Consider the following 20547-nt stretch of genomic DNA (forward strand, 5'->3'; position numbering starts at 1 on the left):
CACTCCTTGGCTGGACTATGGCAATGTGATATACCTGGTACAAAGCCATCAGCACTTAGAAAACCCCAACCAGTGCAGAAAGCTGCGGTGTGTTTCCCCAGCAGCACGGGCTACTAGGAATGTGCCAGACCTGTCTTCCGCTCTCTACGCTGGCTTCCCACAGACTATCAAATTAAGGTCAGGGTCTTGGGCCTTCTCTTCAAGGAGCTCCCTGGCGCGCTCAGGACATCTAAAAGGTCATCTAAAGCTCTGGGATGAAAACCGCGGTCGACAGCTGTGCTCCTCTGGCCCAGTGGAACTCTGAACAATAAGGGTGATGCTCATTGGTGCAGGAGACAGAACCTTATCTGGGGGTGTGCTGAGCCGATGGAACGAAGGACCATCCCAAACCTCCCCACTTTCCACTCCCAAGTTCAAGGTGCATTTCTTTGATGTTGCCTTCTCTGATATAAACACATAGCAACAGGTATATTTATGTTCAGCCGACCAACCAAACACCCCCTGCCAAAACAAGACACTCCTCTGCACACAATTCTTCTGGGGGGAGGATGAGAGAACAGGCGGCATGTGCTAGATTAAGGTGGCTTAATGCATGACTGGATTGTGCTCAGATCGGATACTGCGGTGAAGAGCATGAGAAACCCTGTATAGAATAGAAGCGAATGTGATTGACACGGTAATACTGAGGATTTAACTGGCACTTTTCATCATAGATTCACAAAGGAGAGTTAGGGCTTGTCTACATGTTGACGCTAACTCGAATGGAGGTAGGGTGTGAATTTAAAGCACTGCAGCCGTTCCAGAATAGCTCCCTACGTGGACTCTCCTATTCTGGAATAAGAGTGTCCACACCCAGAATCATTCAGGAACAGCTCCATGTGCAGACGAGTCCTTGGTATCATCGTCCCCACTTCACCCCCCGGGGATCTGGGGCACCAAAAGAGGAAGGCTCTCACAGAAGCAAGTCAGTGGGACTTAGAACCAGCCCTCCTGCCTCCCTAGCCTGGTCACCACCTTGCCTGCTGGACTGTGCCGCCTCCTTGGGTGCTTATGCAGCACTTTCATCGCTGTTCACGTACACAGCACGCCACAATTAATAACCGTGGCCCACACTGTGATCCAGAGTGGCACTTCACTCCATTGAAATCAGGGCAGCTGCTTGTGGTGTTCAGTGCGGGTCAGCATGAGGACAGGCTGTGGCCGCGTGGCCCTGTATGTAATCTGTGAGGCCATGTCACAAACCAGGGGCGGGGGGAGTGCAAAGTGACCGGGCCAGTACTTGAACTGAGTCTGTAACACGTGGCCCTGAACCGTAAAACCCCTCTAGAAAGGAAAGCCCAAGTGTGAATAGCTACGTGGGAGCTACAGGGGAATCGCACCATGGAGGAGGAACAGTCTTAAGCTATGTCTACACTACAAACCTTACAGCGGCACAGCTGTACTGCTGCAGCTACGCCACTGTAAGGTCTCCTGTGTAGCTGCCCTATGCCGGCAGGAGAGAGCTCTCCTGCTGGCATAATTAAACCACCCCTAACGAGTGGCGGTAGCTATGTCAGCAGGAGAGCATCTCCCGCTGCCGTAGCACTGTCCTCACCGGCGCTTTTGTGGTATTGTCACACCCTGACCGACAAAAGTGTTACTGACAGACGTGCTAGTGTAGACAAAGCCCTCAAGTCGTTATGTCCTGTGTTGTCTTTTGGCTCCATCTGGCCCTCTGCAGTAAGGACTGTGAACGTTGGGAATGGTCTGACTCCCCTCCCTCTCTGTCTCTTGCAGTGGTTTCTAGCGACAGCGAGAGCGACTCAGAATTCAGCTCCTCGAGCCTGGATGACAAGTCCTTGTCTGGGGGGCCCAAGGGCTTGAAGATCGGGAAGCATCATGCGGAATCAGGTGAGGAATTGGCTGTTACCCCTGCATGTGGGCACGGAAATGGGTGTTGGAAATGTAGCGTAGGGTGACAATTGTTACTGTGCACTTTGGACCAGCTGCTCAGCTGCTGTAAATTGGCGTCGTTCTGCTGGCCTCACTTTCCGTCAGCTGAGGGTCTGGCTATCCCCAGGAATTACGGGCTAGTGCGGAGGTTGAGAGCCTGCTCGGGGAAGGATAGAGTCTCCATCATGTGTGTTTGCAGAGTGCATGGCACAGCAGTGAGCCCAGCTGAGGCCCTCGAGCATGACTGAACTAGAATGGTTAATTAATAATAACGGGAGACAGGATGGCTCGGCAGGACTGGTGACGGGAAGGGTCATCCTACCGTGAGGTTGCTGGTTTGCTAAAGGGACCAGCCTCCTGCCAGCTCTCATCCCCCACCCACATGTGGGAGTGCATTGCAAATGTATGGTCTCACGTTAAAACAATGGCAATGCTTTGGGGTTGGCCTCTCCATCCCTGTAGCTGGGTGCGTGCCTGCCTGTTGGGGGGCAGCGTATCACGCCGGGCCAGGGCAGGTCTGGTGCCAGCAAATACAACAGAGGGAGACTGAGCTGGAGATGGGCCCTGCTCGGGTCAGGCGGAGGCATGCTGGCAGGGCAGGGTGTGGGAAGCTGGCCTCATGTCTGCTCTGTGGATGTCTAGGGCCGGCAACCCAGCCCCTTCCACACCCATAAACCCCAGCAGCTTCCCCAGACTGAGACAGCCCTGCAGCAAACTGCTCCCCTGTGTCTCTGCAGCGGCTGGCAGTGACTCCCCCAGAATGCCCAGCGGGAGCACCCACGCCAGCGCCTTCTCGGAGAGCCGCAGCAGCCTCGGCAGCGAGCGCGGGGGAGGCCCGAGTGCTACCGAGAGCTGCCAGAATGACCTGCTGGCAGAGGAGTGTGACAGCGATGTCAGCAGGAGTGCCCCCGGTGAGTGAAAAGCCTCATCGCCCCCAGGCCGGCTTCCTCTCTAGAGCTCATGGCACAGCGCCCCTCCCGAGCACCAGGCAGGCAGCCCGGCCCACTGAGCTTAGAGAAGGCTGCCGAGAAAACCCCCATGCGCTTCTAATCGGAGTCCGTGCCCAGCATTGTCAGAGAAGCCGTGTGGCCCTTGCGCAGGGTCAGAGAGGCCCGGGGTTTAGTGGCCAGATGCTGGGTGGTGTTGGTGGCCTGTGATATACAGGAAGTCAGACTGCATTATCCGGTGGCCACTTCTGGCCTTGAACTCATGGCTGACTTTCAGGCTGTTCCTCACACTAGACTTTCCCCCTAGTGATGGGACTTCCACAAACACCCCTACGTTTGCCCATTAAATCCCAGCATTTGCAGCATGGATCTGAACTTTGATTGAAGCAAAGTGCAAATCCAGGTGTTTTACAGGGAAATAAAAATGCTTTGTATATGTCAGGCTGGCTCATAAATTAAAACATGTCACTTCCCGGCCCTCTGCAGTGTAAACTCGACCTCCCCACTCCATCCCCAGCCAGCTCAGAGGAATTAAGTGAGTGTAAAAGCAGATCTGCACACTGCTTTCACTTCCGATCTGGAGCAGCTGGAAGCAATGCATATATTTTCTCTCTGCAGTTCACATTTATATACACAGTAACCCCGGAGGTTATCATTTAACACCTCTCCCTCCCAGCTGTTCCTGTCACCTTTCTGGCAACCGTTCCTTTTGGTTCTTGAGTCGGTTTCATGGCTTGTGTGTCAAGGTGTAAATTAGATTTGAGAGAACAGTGAAGGGGTTGATCACTCAGTGCAACATTCATTCCTGTGCCGCCTCCTCCCTGCACTCAGCTGCTGGGGGTCATCAGCTTAAAAATCCGCCCTTCCTGCTGTAAAAAATCTGACCCCGAAATGCCAGGGTTAACCTCTCGCGGTCAGGTCAGGTGACATATGACGTGTATCTAGGACTGCGACTTTCTCTGGGCTAGTAAAGCTTGAGCCCGGCTAAAATAGGGTGTAGGTGGGATCCGGGCTCAGAAGAGGGGCAGTCAGGTTTGCGGGGCTAACTAGCAAACGTTTTAAAAGTACCTTCTTTTTGGCCTGGGGTTGTTCACCTCCCATTCCTGCCGCAGGACTGTGCGTGCTGGAATTGTTTCATTCAGACACTGGTTCTTTTGCTGGATGAGTTCTTTGCCGTGACCCACATAACTCCGGTGATGGCAGGGCGGGGGGGAACAGCAGCCATTTCCACACAAGTCTATTTGATTTTTGTGCTTGATTCGATTGTGAACAGCTGACCTCAGGCTGGTGGCCCTGTTGGGAGCAGAATGCAGCATCTCACGCCATCGTGGGAGCCTCGTAGCCGCGAAGCATCCACCCTGTCCCGTGCGGCGGATTGCAGGGGATAGATTAGACGGGCCATTTAAGCAGTGACTTGTGCCACCCGGCATGGCATTTGGAGCACTACTTCCACCATCAGGGCTAATTATACCAGGGATCCCTGTCCATACCGCAGTGGAGCCAGGGTGTAGTGGAACGGCAGAGGTGCTGCTGGATGTGCCTGAAGCAAGCCTAATCCAAACGGTATGTGCCCTTGGCAGCACTTGGGTGTGTAGACACACGGGTTATGGGCATGCTGGGGGATCATGCCCCAACAAGTACATCAGCTGTGTCTAGAGCCAACGGGCTCGGGCTCCATTTCCGTCCTGCATTCATGCAGATATCTCAGCGATCCCAGCCAGGTACTAAAGGAATTCAGCTGCTTCTGTTGATTGCAAGAGACAATCGATCTGGCATGGGTATGGTCTGTTTCCTTGGGTGAGTACTTTATCCTCACACACCCCTGCCAGGCCTCTCTCATTTGAAGGCATTATATAAAACACAATCTGCAGGTTGGGGAAAGGGTTTTTGCTTTAATTTTTAAAGCTCTGTTTTCCTTCCAAAACAATTCTGGTCTCCAACCCTCCAAAAACAATTTTCTCCACTGTGCCCAGATGACATGAGCCTAAAGTGAATGGCTCTGCAAGCCATTAACATGACTGTAGCATTCCCCAAAATAGGGAGACGCTGCAGCAATGTGATGTGTGCAGAGTTTAATGGCAGTCGTGGTACATTATGCATGAATATGGCTGTCAGCAATATACTGTAGTACACACGTGATGTCCTTGTGTTCTATACAACACCTTCATGAGTAGTTTAAATCAGACATTCTATAGTCCATTGTAATCCAGCCCCACCACCTCTCCAACCATGTGGTGTGAGGCAGTGGTTCTCAACCTTTCCTGACTGCTGTAGCCCTTTAAGGCATGTAAAGCCCGAGCCCCACCTCCCGGGGCTGAAGCTTGTAACTTAGCTTTGTGGGACCCCCTGTGGCGTGGTTCCCTGGGCAGTTGCCCTGCTTGCCACCTCCTAATGTCGGCCCTGTACTTGTGACTCCCTCCCCTCCCCCGCAAACCCATCCTGCAACACCCCCCGGGAGTCGCGACCTGCAAGTTGAGAAACACTGATCTAGATGAGTTGACTTACCCGTGGAAGACCTCTGCGAACCCCCCGGGGTACGTGTAAGAGACCCACTGGTACCTGTAACAAAGAGAAACGGAGAGCGGCACCAATGCAGCGGCCCTTAAAGAATCCCCTGCAGTGTGAAGCAGTGAGCGTGCTACTTCAGACACTCAGGGAGGTCCAATGAGCAGGGCACTGGCCTGGCAGTCAGGAGACCTTATTCCCAGCTCTGCCTGCCCTGTGGAGCTCTGCCACAAACTGGTCTACACTACGGGTTTAGGTCGACTTTAGCAGCGTTAAACCGAATTAAGCCTGGACACGTCCACACAACGAGGCCCTTTCTTTCGAATTAAAGGGCCCTTTAAACCGGTTTCTTTACACCACCTCCGACGAGGGGATTAGCGATAAAACCGGCCTTTGCGGGTCGGAATTGGGGTAGTGTGGACGGAATTCGATGTTATTGGCCTCCGGGAGCTATCCCACAGTGCTTCATTGTGACCGCTCTGGACAGCGCTCTCAACTCAGATGCACTGACCAGGTAGACAGGAAAAGACCCGCGAAGGTTTGAATTTCATTTCCTGTTTGCCCAGCGTGGAGAGCACAGGTGACCACGCAGAGCTCATCAGCACAGGTAACCGTCATGGAGTCCTCCCAGGATCGCAAAAGAGCTCCAGCATGGACCGAACGGGAGGTACGAGATCTGCTCGCCATATGGGGAGATGAAGCAGTGATAGCTGAACTCCGTAGCAGTAAAAGAAATGGAAAAGTATTAGAAAAGATCTCCAAGGCCATGAAGGACCGAGGCCATAACAGGGACACACAGCAGTGCCGCGTGAAAATTAAGGAGCTAAGGCAAGCCTACCACAAAGCCAGAGAAGCAAACGGAAGGTCCGGGGCAGAGCCGCAAACTTGCCGCTACTACGCGGAGCTGCATGCGATCCTAGGGGGTGCAGCCACCACTACCCCAACCGTGTGCTATGACTCTCTCACTGGAGAAACACACAGGGAAGACGGTTCGGGGAACGAGGAAGATGACGATGGAGGTACTGTAGGTAGCTCACAGCAGCAAGGAAGCGGAGAAACCGGTTTCCCCAACAGCCAGGATATGTTTGTGACCCTGGACCTGGAACCAGTAACCCCCGAACTCACCCAAGACCCTCAGGGCACACAGGAGACCTCTGGTGAGTGTAACTTTGTAAATATTTGTAAACATTACAAAAAAAAAGCAAGCAAGTCTGTTAACGTGTATGGGGATGGAGCGGAAATCCTCCAGGGACATCTCCAGAAAGCTCTCCTGGTTGAAATGGGGTGATTTTATTAAGGGGGACATTCAGAGGCGCCCGTTCCTGCTCTTCTGACCAGAAATGTTCCCCGCTGTTAACCACGCGGTGGGGGGGAGGGGTGAAGTGATCATCCCAGAGAATCGTGTGTGTGTGTGTGGGGGGGGGTGGTTTACTTGTGTTTGTGCCGCATGTTAACCGGGAAACCGCAGCCCCCTCCTTTTACATTGAAACCCCATTTTAAATGGACAACCCAATTCATCCTTGATATGGGAAATGCGCTGCTGTTTGCAACCTTTCCCGCATGTTAAGAAGGTTAAAAAAGCCAAAACACTGTGGCCTACGATGGCTGCCTGCAAGCCGAAATATGCGACCTTGTAATGAAAGAGTGTACCCATTGTTCCCTAAAATGTGTCTTTTTTAACCACCTCTCCCTTCTCCTCCACCAGCTGCAAATGTTTCTCCTTCGCAGAGGCTCGTGAACATTAGAAAGAGAAAACGTAAGACGAGGGACGAGATGTTCACGGAGCTGCAGATGTCCGCCCAGGCTGATAGAGCACAGCAGAATGCGTGGAGGCAGTCAATGACGGAGATGAGAAAAGCCCAATATGAACGAGAGGAGAGGTGGCGGGCTGAATCGCGGGAAGAACAGAGCAAGTGGCGGGCTGAAGACGATAGGTGGCGTCAGCTTGCAGACAGACGGCAAGAGGCAATGCTCCGTCTGCTGGAGCATCAAAGTGATATGCTCGAGCGTATGGTTGAGTTGCAGGAAAGGCAGCAGGAGCAGAGACCGCCGCTACAGCCCCTGTGTAACCAACAGCCCTCCTCCCCAAGTTCCATAGCCTCCTCACCCAGACGCCCAAGAACACGGTGGGGGGGCCTCCGTCCACCCAGTCACTCCACCCCAGATGATCGCCAAAGCATCAGAAGGCTGGCCTTCAATAAGAGTTAAAGTTTTAAAATGCAGTGTGTCCTTTTCCATCCCTCCTCCCCCACCCATCCCAGGCTACCTTGGCAATTATCCCCCTACCTCTGTAAGGAACTAATAAAGAATGCATGAATGTGAAAAAACAATGACTTTATTGCCTCTGCAAGGGGGAGGGGAGGGTGGGGTGGGGTGGTTGGTTTACAGGGAAGTAGAGTGAACCGGGTCGGGGGGGGGGGTTGGAGGGTTCATCAAGGAGAAACAAACAGAAGTTTCACACAGTAGCCTGGCCAGTCACAAAACTCGTTTTCAAAGCTTCTCTGATGCGCACCGCGCCCTGCTGTGCTCCTCTAACCGCCCTGGTGTCTGGCTGCGCGTAATCAGCGGCCAGGCGAGTTGCCTCAACCTCCCACCCCGCCATAAAGGTCTCCCCCTTACTCTCACAGATATTGTGGAGCGCACAGCAAGCAGCAATAACAATAGGGATATTCTTTTCGCTGAGGTCTGAGCGAGTCAGTAAGCTGCGCCAGCGCGCTTTTAAACGTCCAAATGCACATTCCACCACCATTCGGCACTTGCTCAGCCTGTAGTTGAACAGGTCCTGACTCCTGTCCAGGCTGCCTGTGTACGGCTTCATGAGCCATGGCATTAAGGGGTAGGCTGGGTCCCCAAGGATCACGATAGGCATTTCAACATCCCCAATGGTCACTTTCTGGTCCGGGAAGAAAGTCCCTTCCTCCAGCTTTCGAAACAGAGCAGAGTTCCTGAAGACGCGAGCATCATGTACCTTTCCCGGCCATCCCACGTTGATGTTGGTGAAACGTCCCTTGTGATCCACCAGGGCTTGCAGCAGCATTGAAAAGTACCCCTTGCGGTTTACGTAGTCGGTGGCTTGGTGCTCCGGTGACAAGATAGGGATATGGGTTCCGTCTATGGCCCCGCCACAGTTTGGGAATCCCATTTCAGCAAAACCATCCACTATTGACTGCACGTTGCCCAGAGTCACTACCCTTGCTATCACCAGGTCTTTCATTGCCCTGGCAAATTGGATCACAGCAGCCCCCACCGTAGATTTGCCCACTCCAAATTGATTCCCGACTGACCAGTAGCTGTCTGGCGTTGCAAGCTTCCACAGGGCTATCGCCACTCGCTTCTCAACTGTGAGGGCTGCTCTCATCTTGGTATTCTGGCGCTTCAGGGCAGGGGAAAGCAAGTCACAAAGTTCCATGAAAGTGGCCTTACGCATGCGAAAGTTTCGCAGCCACTGGGAATCGTCCCATACCTGCAGCACGATGCGATCCCACCAGTCTGTGCTTGTTTCCCGGGCCCAGAATCGGCGTTCCACGGTATCAACCTGCCCCAGTGACACCATGATTTCCACATTGCTGGGGCCTGTGCCTTGTGAGAGGTCTATGGCCATGTCAATTTCCTCATCACTCTCGTCGCCGTGCTGCAATCGCCTCCTCGCCTGGTCCGGGTTTCGCCTTGGCATGTTCTGGCTCTGCATATACTCCAGGACAATGCGCGTGGTGTTCATAGTGCTCATAATTGCCGCGGTGATCTGAGCGGGCTCCATGATCCCAGTGCTAGCTATGGCGCCTGGTCAGAAAAAAGGCGCGAAAGTAGTATCTGATGGACCAGGAGAAGGAGGGCGGGAGGGAGGGAGGGAGGGAGGGCCAAGTGACGACATGGCGTACAGGTACAGGAACAGGGAGAAACACAAACAACTGTCACACAGAATGGTCCCCCCAAAGATTAAACTGGAAACCCTGGGCTTAGCAGGCCGTTGATTTCACGGAGGAAGGGGAAGCAAATGAACACAGAATAAATCTATTTTTTACATCTTAAGGTGGCAGCCGACGCTGCAGCATGAGTGACAGCCATACCAGTACGATGATGATGGGTACCAATCATAATATACCATCATCTGCCAAAAGGCAAGGGGCTGCTGCTGTGTAGCAATGCAGCCCCATGTCTGCCAGCCCCACGTCCGCCAGCATCGCCCTCGGCCTCTTCTGGGTGCTTAGCAGACAATATTGGGCAATTGGCAGAAAATAGTACATTATGACTGGTAACCGTCATCATCGAGACAGTAGCATGTCTGCCCAGGTGGCCATGATTGACAGCCACTCCAGTACGACGACGACGGGTACCAGTCATAATATACCATCGCCTGGAAGGGGCTGGTGCAATGCAGCCCTACGGCTGCCAGCCCCACGGCTATCACTCATGCTACACCGTCTACTGCCAAAAGGCAGTTAGCAGCTGCTGCTGTGTAGCAATGCAGTCCCACGTCTGCCGGCACCCAGAGGACATATGGTGACGGTGAGCTCAGCTGTGCTGAGCGGGCTCCATGTTGTCTGCACAGATAACCCAGGTAAAAAGGCGCGAATCTATTGTCTGCCGTTGCTGTGACGGGGGAGGGAGGGGCCTGACGACATGTACCCAGAACCGCCCGCGACACTGTTTTGCATCATCCGGGCATTGGGATCTCAACCCAGAATTCAAAGAAAAGGCGTGAACCGCTTCGCGGCTCGAGCTGTGGCGCAAACGTAGTATCTGACGGCCTAGGGGAAGGAGGGAGGGGGGCCGAGTGACGACATGGCGTACAGGCACAGGGAATTAAAATAAAGAACGGTGGCTGTGCATCAGGGAGAGACACAAACAACTGTCACAGACTGGTCCCCCCCAAAGATTAAACTGAAAACCCTGGGTTTAGCAGGCCGTTGATTTGACGGAGGGAGGGGGAAGCAAATGAATACAGAGAAAATCTATTTTTTACATCTTAAGACGACGGTGCAGCGTGACTGATAGCCCTCGGCATCTTTCTGGGTGCTTGGCAGCAAATACGGGGCGGTGTATGACGATGGTCTTCAGGCCTATTGCACGAGCTGCTGCTCAGGGAAGACTCTGCTAATGTGCGATGACCCGACTTGTAATAGGCCGGCTAACAGTCATAATACACCATTTACTGCCAAAAGGCAAGCCCCACGGCTGCCAGCACCCAGATCGCCGATGAAGGCTACCAGTCTACTGCACCGTCTACCGCCAAAAGGCAGTTAGCAGCTGCTGCTGTGTAGCAATGCAGTCCCACGTCTGCCGGCACCAAGAGGATATATGGTGACGGTGAGCTCAGCTGTGCTGAGCGGGCTCCATGTTGTCTGCACAGGTAACCCAGGTAACCCAGATAAAAAGGCGCGAATCTATTGTCTGCCGTTGCTGTGACGGGGGAGGGAGGGGCCTGACGACATGTACCCAGAACCGCCCGCGACACTGTTTTGCATCATCCGGGCATTGGGATCTCAACCCAGAATTCCAAGGGGCGGCGGAGACTGCGGGAACTGTGGGATAGCTGTGGGATAGCTACCCATAGTGCAATGCTCCGGAAGTCGACGCTAGCCTCGTACTGTGGACGTGGTCTGCCGACTAGAGCACCTAGAGCATTTTATTGTGTGGACATACACAATCGGCTGTATACAACCGATTTCAATAAAACCGGCTTCTATAAATTCGAACTAATTTCGTAGTGTAGACATACCCAGAGTGTAAGTCACTCTGTCTCCCTGTGCTTTGGTTCCCATCTGTTCAAGCAGGAGAACAGCCCTGCCCTGGCTCACAGGGGTGTTGTGAGGCACTCAGGTGCCACACCAGTGGGGCCAGATGAGTACCTCAGCTAGATAGATCTCTGCCTCTCTTTCCCCTCCCATGCTTTGTCTGTTTAGACTGTACGTTCTTGCTGTGTGTCTGGCAGTACCTAACAGAACGGGGCCTCTAGGCCCTACTGTGATACAAATATAATTAATAACTCTTATTAAAGACCATTTCTTCTTAATTTCTCTAGGAAGGGCTGGCGTGGATGGGTTCCTAACTGCCAGACACAGTGTATCATAGTGAAGCATTCGTGCAAAATTCTTTGTAACTATCCACAATCTTCTCCATGCCCCGCTCTGCCCCTTATACTGCAGGGCTCCTGGGTGTGACTAGAGTTCAGAGAGAGATGGGGCGTGCAAGGGGGAAAGATCCCAGTTCATTTAACCATCTGCACCTTGTTGCAGAATAAGATCCCAGTGGCGGAATTTATCTATCGCTTTTCTGAAAGTCTCCATAACACTCTAATGGTACCAATTTGTGTCTCATAGCAGTAGCTCAAGTGTTGTTCTTTTTTTATTTTTAATGCAGATCTCATTCTCGCCTCTTCTCTAATTCTGTACCAAAGTGCAACTCTCAGATGCCTTTCGCATCCTAAGAACAAATCCCAGGTCGCTATCTTGTTGAAGAGTTCCTGTGATGATTCCAAAGCAATTTTACCCTGACAATCTGTAGCTCTCCCACTCCGGCTCTGGGAAGGGGGAGGGGAGAGGGTTGGAAAGGGAGCATGGCCAAGGGTCTGGTTGTAGGGGAAGACAAGGGACTGGTGAAAAAGGCCATGAACTTCCAGTGTATTTGTAACATTTGTGGCTGACCTTTTCAAAGGCACATCATTTGACTGCCCAATTCCCAGTAAAATTACTGGGTGTCCAGATCCCCTCTGCAGCTTTGAGAATCTGTGCCTAGATCTCTAAATACGGGTCTAAATCTTCAGAAGCAACTAGTGAATTTGGACGCCACAGTTTTGGGACATCCAATTTGAGATGCCATATAGAGGCCTGGACTTCAGAGAGTGGGTGCTCAGCACTTTGTGAAAACCAGGCTCCTGTGAGGCATCTCCAGTTGGGCACCCCAGAACTTACAAGCGGCTCTTGAAAAGTGTGTCCGTTACCTGTATTTCTCTCCACTCTGTGGAGTGAGCACGGTGCAGATGGGAAGGTGCTGCACTGGCATCTGTGGAGGCTGCTGTTAACGGAACGAGGACGGGATGGGCGCGTAAGGCAAGCGTTCTTTGCCACCCCATCGCTCGGGAAGAACCGCGTGTAGGGGAGAAAGGAGGAGTTCTGTCTCGGTGGTCCATCCAGTCCTCGATCTCTCGGCTGGGAGCAGCAGCAAAGGTACGGCTGGGATTGTGAGCTGGACGCTAGCCCAGCAGGAAGTGGCCTTGGACCTTAGGCCGCCTGGTGCCTGCTGGGTGGGCCCTGCTGCCGTTCCCAAAGGCTCTCGCAGAGCTGCCTAAATCAGTGGGCTTTTGCTGCTGCAAGTGCCTCTTGAAGCAATTTGTTCCAACAGGTTTGTTTAGCCAGCGGGAGGCTGAGCAAGCAACTGGCTCCACCAGCAGTCCTCCTGTGACAGCCACGGCAGACGCTTCAGCGAGGCGGTGCATGCTGCCAAAGCTTCACAGAGAGAGCACCCCACTCGATTAGCCAGAGGCAGTTCTGCCGTGCTCTGCTGCTTAAGGGAGCCCGGCGATTCACAGCCAGCCAGTGGGAATGCATTACACCAGCAAACGCACGGACTTCCTTAGTGCACCAGCTGCTGGCCCTGGGAAGCGCAAGCTAAAGAGGAGGGGCGGCTGCAAGGTAGCGCTGCTCCCCCAAGCCCAGGAGAGGAAGGGCAACTGCCCTCTGTTTCCAGCAGGATGTGGAGCTGCATCTTGCCCTGCCGCCCTTTATTGTAGGGCTTCGGTTCTGGCTAGCAGGGTCTGTCTGTCTGTCTCTCTGTGATTTGCCGTTCCAGTCAAGGTCACTGGGACAGTGGGCAGTAATGGAGTCTGATCCTGAGAACCACTGAGCCCCCACAATCCCTCTGGGAGCTGCAGGTGCTTTTCAGCCAATCTGGAAATCTGGCCTCTAGTGTCAGCTGGGGCTGGGTGTGGTCTGTGCTTAGAGGCCAGGGCGATGGGAGCCCCACGGGTACTGGCGCAGTAGGTTGTGGAGTCTTGGGGCTCCTTTTCTCTATGGACTATAACTGTGGTTTAACAATCAGGCTAGCTGGCCCCATGCTGCCCACGGCTGCTGATGTTCAGCATCACCTAGCTCCATGGGCTTGGGATAACTTTCCCCCAGGGATGACTTCCTTCTAAAACTGCCTACTACACAGTTCATCTGGTGCAGGCTGCAGTCAGAGACAGGCTGCTGGGCTATTGGGACCTTATATTGGTCCGACCCAAGCTGGCATTTCCTCTGTTCCTAGCCCTGAGTGAACCCTGGTTGGCCCACAACTTGGCGCTGAGGGTGACTTGTCTGCACTGTGTGCCAGCTGGCTCAGGTTGCGAGCGGTCAAGTGCTGCCTGTTAGGGCCCAGTGCTAGGCCCTTTGTCTTCCCAGAGGACGATGAGGTGGCCTGAGTTCTGGGGAGCGATGGTTGGGGGGGGGGGGGTGTTAGGTTCTGCAGATGTACCCTGAGCTGTGGGATATATTTTATAAATGAAGGGGAGGAAAAAAGCCCCAGTCCAAGCACGGCCCACAGTGAATCTGGCTGTTCTGTGCCAGCCCTGGCTCTGTGGTGCCCTGGGGTTTGCTGATCACCAGAAGGAGGTTCCCCCTGTAGAGAGTGGGCTGTGCAGGGCTCCAATGGGTTTGTCTTGTGATTCTCATTTTGTCCCCAGCCCTCCAGGAGGGCTAAATTCCACTGGATCCAATGCATGGGCGGCGCATATCATAGGGTGGGGGAGGCTGGGCCTCCCCAAAAAGCCCTGCATGGCCCCACCCACACTCCACCCTGAGGCCCCTCCTGCTTGCCCTTGGCCCCAGCCCAGGCAGGCTGCTCATCTTCCAGGAAGCCGGCTGGGGCGAGGGGAGCCGCCACCAGCCTGTGGCTGAGACTTGCAGTGGCTGGGGCCGCCCAGCGCTGCGGGGGCCCTGGACGCTGTGGCCGTGCTGCCTGCCCTGTGCTCAGGGGGCACTTTGGGGGCCACACCTCCCACGCAGTGCTCGGGGGCTGGGGGGCCACATGCTGGCTGGGGGGTGGAGGGAGAGGCTCCAGGCTCCAGCAGGGGAAGCACTCTCAGTGCTGTGCTGTGGCTAAAAGGGGTGATTTGGTCCTTGGATGTGTAAAAGGGACTATCAAGCAGAGGCAGGAAGTGATCTCCTTACGCAGCGTTGTTTAGGACACTACTGGAATATTGTGCCCAGTCTGGGGCCTGCAAGAAGGAGGTGGAAATACTGGAGAAAATTCAGTGAGGACCACGAAGATATCTGGGGGCTAGAAATCAAGCCGTACAACGTGAGGCGTAAGGAGCTCAGTTTATTCGGATTCTCGAAGAGAAGGATGAGCGACGGCTTGCTCACCCTGTGTAGGTGCTTGCGCATGGAGAAGAGATCTGATAGTGGGGGCTTTTCAGCCTTGCTGACAAAGGCATAACAAGATTCAATGGCTGGAAGCTGAAGTCAGAGGCATTCAACCTTGAAATAAGATGCAGTCTCCTAGCTGTGAGGATAATTAAACATTGGAACAGCTTACCAGGGGAGGGGGCGGGCTCCCTGTGGCTCGGAGTCTTTAAGACGGAGCTCTTTAATCCAACTTCTAGGAGAAGGTCTATGGCCTGTATGTGCAGGGAGCGGTCGGTCTGGGTGGTTGCAGTGGTCCCTTCTGGTTGTGGAGTATGAATCCCCCTGTTCATTCCCTGCGCCTTAGAGAGAACCGAATTGACTGATTAAGACAGTAACTATAATCAAAGCTCATGCTTCAGGGCTTGAGCCAGTTGCCTGTAAGGGTCAGGAAGGATTTTTTCCCCAATGCACAATTAGCTAGATGTAATCTGCTGGAGGTGGGGGGTGGGGGTCACTTTCCTCTGATGTATCAGGGTGCAACCACAGCTGGAGATAGGACAGTGTTGGCATGGGCCAATGTGAGATGGTACAAAAAGTCCTCTTTCTTAGATGTCAGGCTGATGTCTCTCGCTCACATCCCCAAGGTCAAAATGATTACCAGCTGTGGGGCTGGGAAGGAATCCTCCTCTCCCCTATCAGATTGGCAGGGATCTTGGTGGGGGGATGAGGGGGTTCAACTTCTTCTGCAGTGTGAGGTGAGTCACCTGCTAGCATCGTCTGGGTACATCTCACCTAATCAATTTCATGCCATCGCAGGGGCTTGAGGGCACCTCAGTTTCTCTTGTGGCACACACAATAGCTTACTCTCCTGAGGACTGAAATGCTTCAGTCCAACTGAAGTCACATGGCTCAATGTAATGGTATGTGGGTAAAATTTAATGACCTGTGATATGCTGAAAATCAGACTATATGAGCTAATGATGCCTTCTGGCCATAAACACTGTGAATCTATAAAAGTGCTGGACATCATAAACTCCTTTTGGAACCCTGGGAGTTGAGGCTCGGCACCTCCCAGGAGTTCAGTGAAGAAGGCAGCTCAACCAGTTCTCCTGTTCCATGAGCAACCCTTCCGTTTTCTTTCTTTCTCACCCATTCTCTCCTCCCGTCCTTATTCTCTCAGCTCTGCTTCCTTTAATAAAGTTTAATGGAGCTTGACTGCTGACGCAGCCCCCCGTAATGATCCACAGTCATTCTCATCGCCGCTGTTCCTAGCGAGCTTTTCAAATGATGCCGAGGAGGTGAAAGCAACACAAAATAATTATATCAAGCTGCTCTCCCTCCCACAGCCAACCAAATCTTTGTCTTTATTTATTTCAAAGGCAAACGACGCATCCACCCAAGTCCCTGGTGCTGATGGGAGCCGACGTCTCACTGCTTGACCTGGATCCAGCACGCTTGTCTGACACATCCAGTCTTGTACTCTCCACGTGGATTGAGCGAACCCCGGCATTCTGTGGCTTCTGAGTCGCCGTGATTCCACACAGACCTTAATTTATTTGCCGTTGGCTGGAAAGAGACATTGCTGTCCGCTCGGCATAGTTTGTCCCGCTTTTGTTTTTGCCTCCTGCTGGCTGCAGAAGAATTGGAAACGTTTGCGTTGGAGGGATGCTCTTCTGAGTGAGGAAGGGAGCAGGTGACACCATGGAAGCCAGCCAGCTGTGTATTAGTATTTCCACTGAGATTCATTTCCCCCCCTCTGTAAAATGGAGAGCCCAACACTTACCCACCTCGGTAAGGACATCGCAGTGCAGCGTGGTGAGAGCACTGAACTAGGATCAAGATGCTTGTGTTGTATTCCTGGTTCACTGAGCGACCTTGAGCAAATCACGTTGTGCATCTCTGTGCCTGAGATTCCTCGCCTGTAAATGATTTTTGTAAGAGTTCTGCCCGTTTTTTGTGAAGTGCTTTGAGATCCACAGGTGAACGGCACTACGTGAGATTCACACCCACACCCTGCCCACGGGCCTGCACGTCAGGAAAGCTCTTGAAATAGAGCGTGTGAGTGGCGCATAGCTTTGTGCTGCTTCTCTGCACAGGGTGAACGTCCCTCGATAAGCGGCAAGGGTGAAATCCTGGCTCACTTGAAGTCAGTGAGAACTTTACTACCAACTTCTGTGGGGCCAGGTTTCCATCCTGAGTATTCTCATCGCAGTTATTACTGGGTTTATTATTGTTTTAATCAGGGATCCCCGTTAGCCGATGTGATGGCGCTCCACCCTCCTCCCTTCGAAGGGCCCTTCTTGAACATGGCTGCCTGCTGGGGATGGTAATTTATTTAGAGAGGGAGGGAGCCGTGGAAGAGGATGGCTGGTGCGATTCCTTTAATCTTTCTCCAGTAGGATGTTTCCTCTCCTTTCTGGTCTCTGCTGTGTTGAAGTTGGTGTTGTGAGCAGCCTCTCTCTGTGCTGCCAACTCTGTGTGTTTTACCTTTCAGTGGGAGAACCCTGATGGCACTGGGCAGCCATCTCAGCCATGTGTTCTAAAAAGAAGGCTGCTTTCCCTTGTGAGGGTGGAAGAAGCCAGGTCTGTGTTTTCTCCTTGCTGTCCCCAGATCTCATGCATCTGTCTGGCTGCAGTTTCTTATGCGCTAATACTTGGGTCTTTGGCACTGATCTAAACTGGAGAGAGCTGCTGGTCTGGTGCCATCCCCACCTCTTCTCTGAGGTATACACTCTTCCCCAATGTCTGGCAGATGCCTAGAGGCCAAGCCCATGACTCCTATAAAGTGATCAAGCATTTTAAGGTCTGAGCCAAAGCCCAGAGATCAATGGGAGTCCTTCAAAGGGCTTTGCATGAGGCACATATTCTGCAAAGAGACCCAGAGACTCCAAAGAGTGCTGTCCAGGGACGACTGATCACTTTAAAAGCAATTCACTGCCACTAGTGAGTCACCTTCCCCTTTGTAAACTAGCCACGCTGATCTGTTTAAACAATTTCTCCTCCCCCTTCCCGGTTCACTAATTGATTGTAGGGTTATTAGAATATATATAGCAGTTTGTTTTTGAGGATTGCTTCTGAGACCTGCAGAAATTGGGGGTTTTATGAGAGGGTGGGGTGGTGGGGGAATATTTGTTTTTAATAGGAAAGTACCCTGCAATGTACATACACACGCATTGGATTTTACAAATGACTATAGGATAAAGATAAATGAGATCAGGTACTGGGGCTCCCAACCCCAAGTGGTTTTGCATCCAACCAAGCACCCTGCTGTTGCTCTTTGTGCTGCCTGCTGGGGTGATGTGCTACGGGATGGGCATTTTAACTTTTGGTCTGGGTTATGAGACTAAGACATTTAGGGCCAGATTTTCAAAGGTATTTAGGCACCTAAAGATGTAGATGGATGCCTAGGTGCCAAATGGGATTTTCAAAAGCGCCTATCTCCATCTTCACGTGCCTAAATACCTTTGAAAATCTGGCCTACGTTACTTCTGAAAATGGGACTTAAACATCTAAATTTCAGGGGCATTTTTGAAACTGTTACCCCAGTTTTTTACAACCCAGTTTCCTTCCGTGTCTTATTTACCACCACTTTGCGTTAGTAAGGCAGAATCGAATTTTCCTTATCACCATCCACCCTGCTTGTTTCATTGTTATACTTCACTCAGCTTGGACAATGAAAACCGCCTAGTCAGTTTTGTTGTGTTTCACAGCCACTTTTGCTCTTTGGTTCTCGTTCACCAGCACATATAAATCGCCAACACTACGGGAGGGATGTTTTACTCCTGACATACTCCTCGCTGCTTTGTTGGGTTGCTTTAAAGCCTGAAAATGCTTCAATTAACATTGTTTTGTGAAACACTCTTGCTTAAACATCGATGTGGGGCTGATACTGTCCCAAAACCCTTTTCACCCCTTGCTCACACCTGTATAACTCTGTTGACTTCAGCAGAGTTGCCCCTGATTCAGAGTCGGATCTGGAACCTGTTGACGTGGATACAGGATACAGGCCCCAAGTGAGAGAAGAGCCAGGCCCAATCCATGTTGACTATCGATATGTTTCCACTTTGAGCTGGAAAGTGCAAATTTCAGCTCAAGGAGACATACCTGCACTAGCTCTCATCAAGCTAGCATGCTAAAAATAGCTAAAAATAAAAATCACTGCAGCAGCGCCAGTGATCCCAGATACATACTCAGGGGAACAATCCCACAGCTGAGAGTATGCTCTATTTTTAGCATGCTCCTTGAACTGGAATGTACACCTTCAGCATGAAGTGTAGACATCCACCCATGCAAATGCGGTATGCAGACATGCGCAACTCTGCTAATACTTTTTACGAAAGAGATTTTTCATCCCTTAAAGGTGTACTTCACCCTAATATGTGTTTACATGTCTTCAACCAGGTCTTTATCTTCATTATAACCAGTAACAGATGCCTGCATTTTTAGTTGGGGGGTGGGCAGGAAAGGGAATGTGAATGGGTCTCCGTTTACTAGGATGTTGTGTGTGTCCCTTCCCTCCCTCGTTGTGTTATGTAACATTTTAGAATTGGAAATAATAAAGCTTTGACGCTGCACCAACTGCCTGGCCTTCCTGAAACAATACAAAATTTCTCTGTTCCCAAGTTGCAGATATTCTTCAAATCTTCAGGCTGCCTCCAGCAGGGAGCTAATTCCACCACTGGGCTGGTGAATCACAGGTAATTAACAAGTGTGCTGAACCTCAAGGTTCTGTTTTCTATATTCCCACCTCTTAGATATCTAAATGCGGCAATGGGAGCTGATCCACAGGTACATTTTTAGCCTTTTTGTAGAGCGTTTCTTTCTCTGTTGAAAGCACTAAGCATAATGCAGCAGTAATTACCATTCTGCAAAGAGTCATCATTCTTGGCCTTGTGAAGCTTGTCACTCACTCTCGTCTGGCAATTAGGGTCTATTTAATATTCTCCACCAAGAAACATCTACAGTATTCAATAAAGCTATATATACACATGTGTGTTTTTTGTCCCACGGTGCATTTAATTTCAAGGTTTCAAAAGGCTTTTTAATATCTGTTTTGCTTTTCCGTTTTAAACTCACCACGCAAATTGTTGTTGTGATTGTTCTGATGATGGTGCTTGGGCGCTGTCATTGGCTTGAGGGCACAGCTTGTCAAGGACTATGCAGCTCCTACAATTCTCCCCTCACCACAATGTCAAGGATAGAGGGGAGTCAGTTCTGCCATCTTTGAGGTGGGAAAAATGCTGTCCATGAACTACCAAACTGAAATGTTTCCCTCGTGGTTCACTTTAATGCATTGAAGCTTCAGGATCTAATCTGGTTGAAAAAAATCCTCACATACATATTATAGGAACTTAACATGCTGAAGCGAATGGGCTGCCAATTAGGGTTGCTAATTTTGGTATGAAAGATTAATCTTTAATTCCACAATATTGTCTGACTTGAACTAAGGGACTCTGTTACCCTGGAAGGGGTTGGATGCTTTAAAGTGGCTTGACTGATGGAGGCTAAAGATGGGTGAGGGGACACAGAGACAGAAGTGTTGCAACACTGGGTCTGACCAGGAGGGGGCGCTCCAGAATGGTGAGTCATGTAACATGCTGGTACTGTATAAGTTCAGGTGTGAATTTAAACCTCTCCAGCCAAACTGGTGCTAAAGGCAGTGTGGACACGGTTGTTTCAGTATGAGACTGGCTTATTTTGGTTTCACTGAAGTTGATTAGGAACAGGTTTAACTGAACTGAAATACCCTGAAACAAGAGGGTCCACGGTCCACACAACCCTTTGGCAACGGTTTAACTTCATAAAATGTCAATTTAAACCCAAGTTCTACCAGTCCCGCT

The 20547-nt window shown here is 51.6% G+C and overlaps 1 protein-coding gene across 5 annotated transcripts in view; it reads left to right on the top strand.

Moving 5' to 3' along the window:
- RPH3AL (rabphilin 3A like (without C2 domains)) overlaps positions 1 to 19700 on the top strand; it is a 92252-nt gene extending 72552 nt beyond the window's left edge. For 4 of the 5 annotated variants that reach the window (XM_054008645.1, XM_054008644.1, XM_054008643.1 and 1 more), the window contains 3 exons: positions 1777 to 1890; positions 2670 to 2843; positions 16087 to 19700. In XM_054008645.1, the coding sequence (XP_053864620.1) occupies positions 1777 to 1890; positions 2670 to 2843; positions 16087 to 16121 (323 nt within the window). In that variant the 3' untranslated portion in view covers positions 16122 to 19700. The remainder of the gene's footprint in view (positions 1 to 1776; positions 1891 to 2669; positions 2844 to 16086) is intronic. The other variant, XM_054008647.1, reaches the window with a different exon arrangement.
- The last annotated feature ends 847 nt before the right edge of the window (positions 19701 to 20547 follow it).

Source organism: Malaclemys terrapin, chromosome 18, assembly GCF_027887155.1.
Source record: "Malaclemys terrapin pileata isolate rMalTer1 chromosome 18, rMalTer1.hap1, whole genome shotgun sequence".
Taxonomy (NCBI): Eukaryota; Metazoa; Chordata; order Testudines; family Emydidae; genus Malaclemys; species Malaclemys terrapin.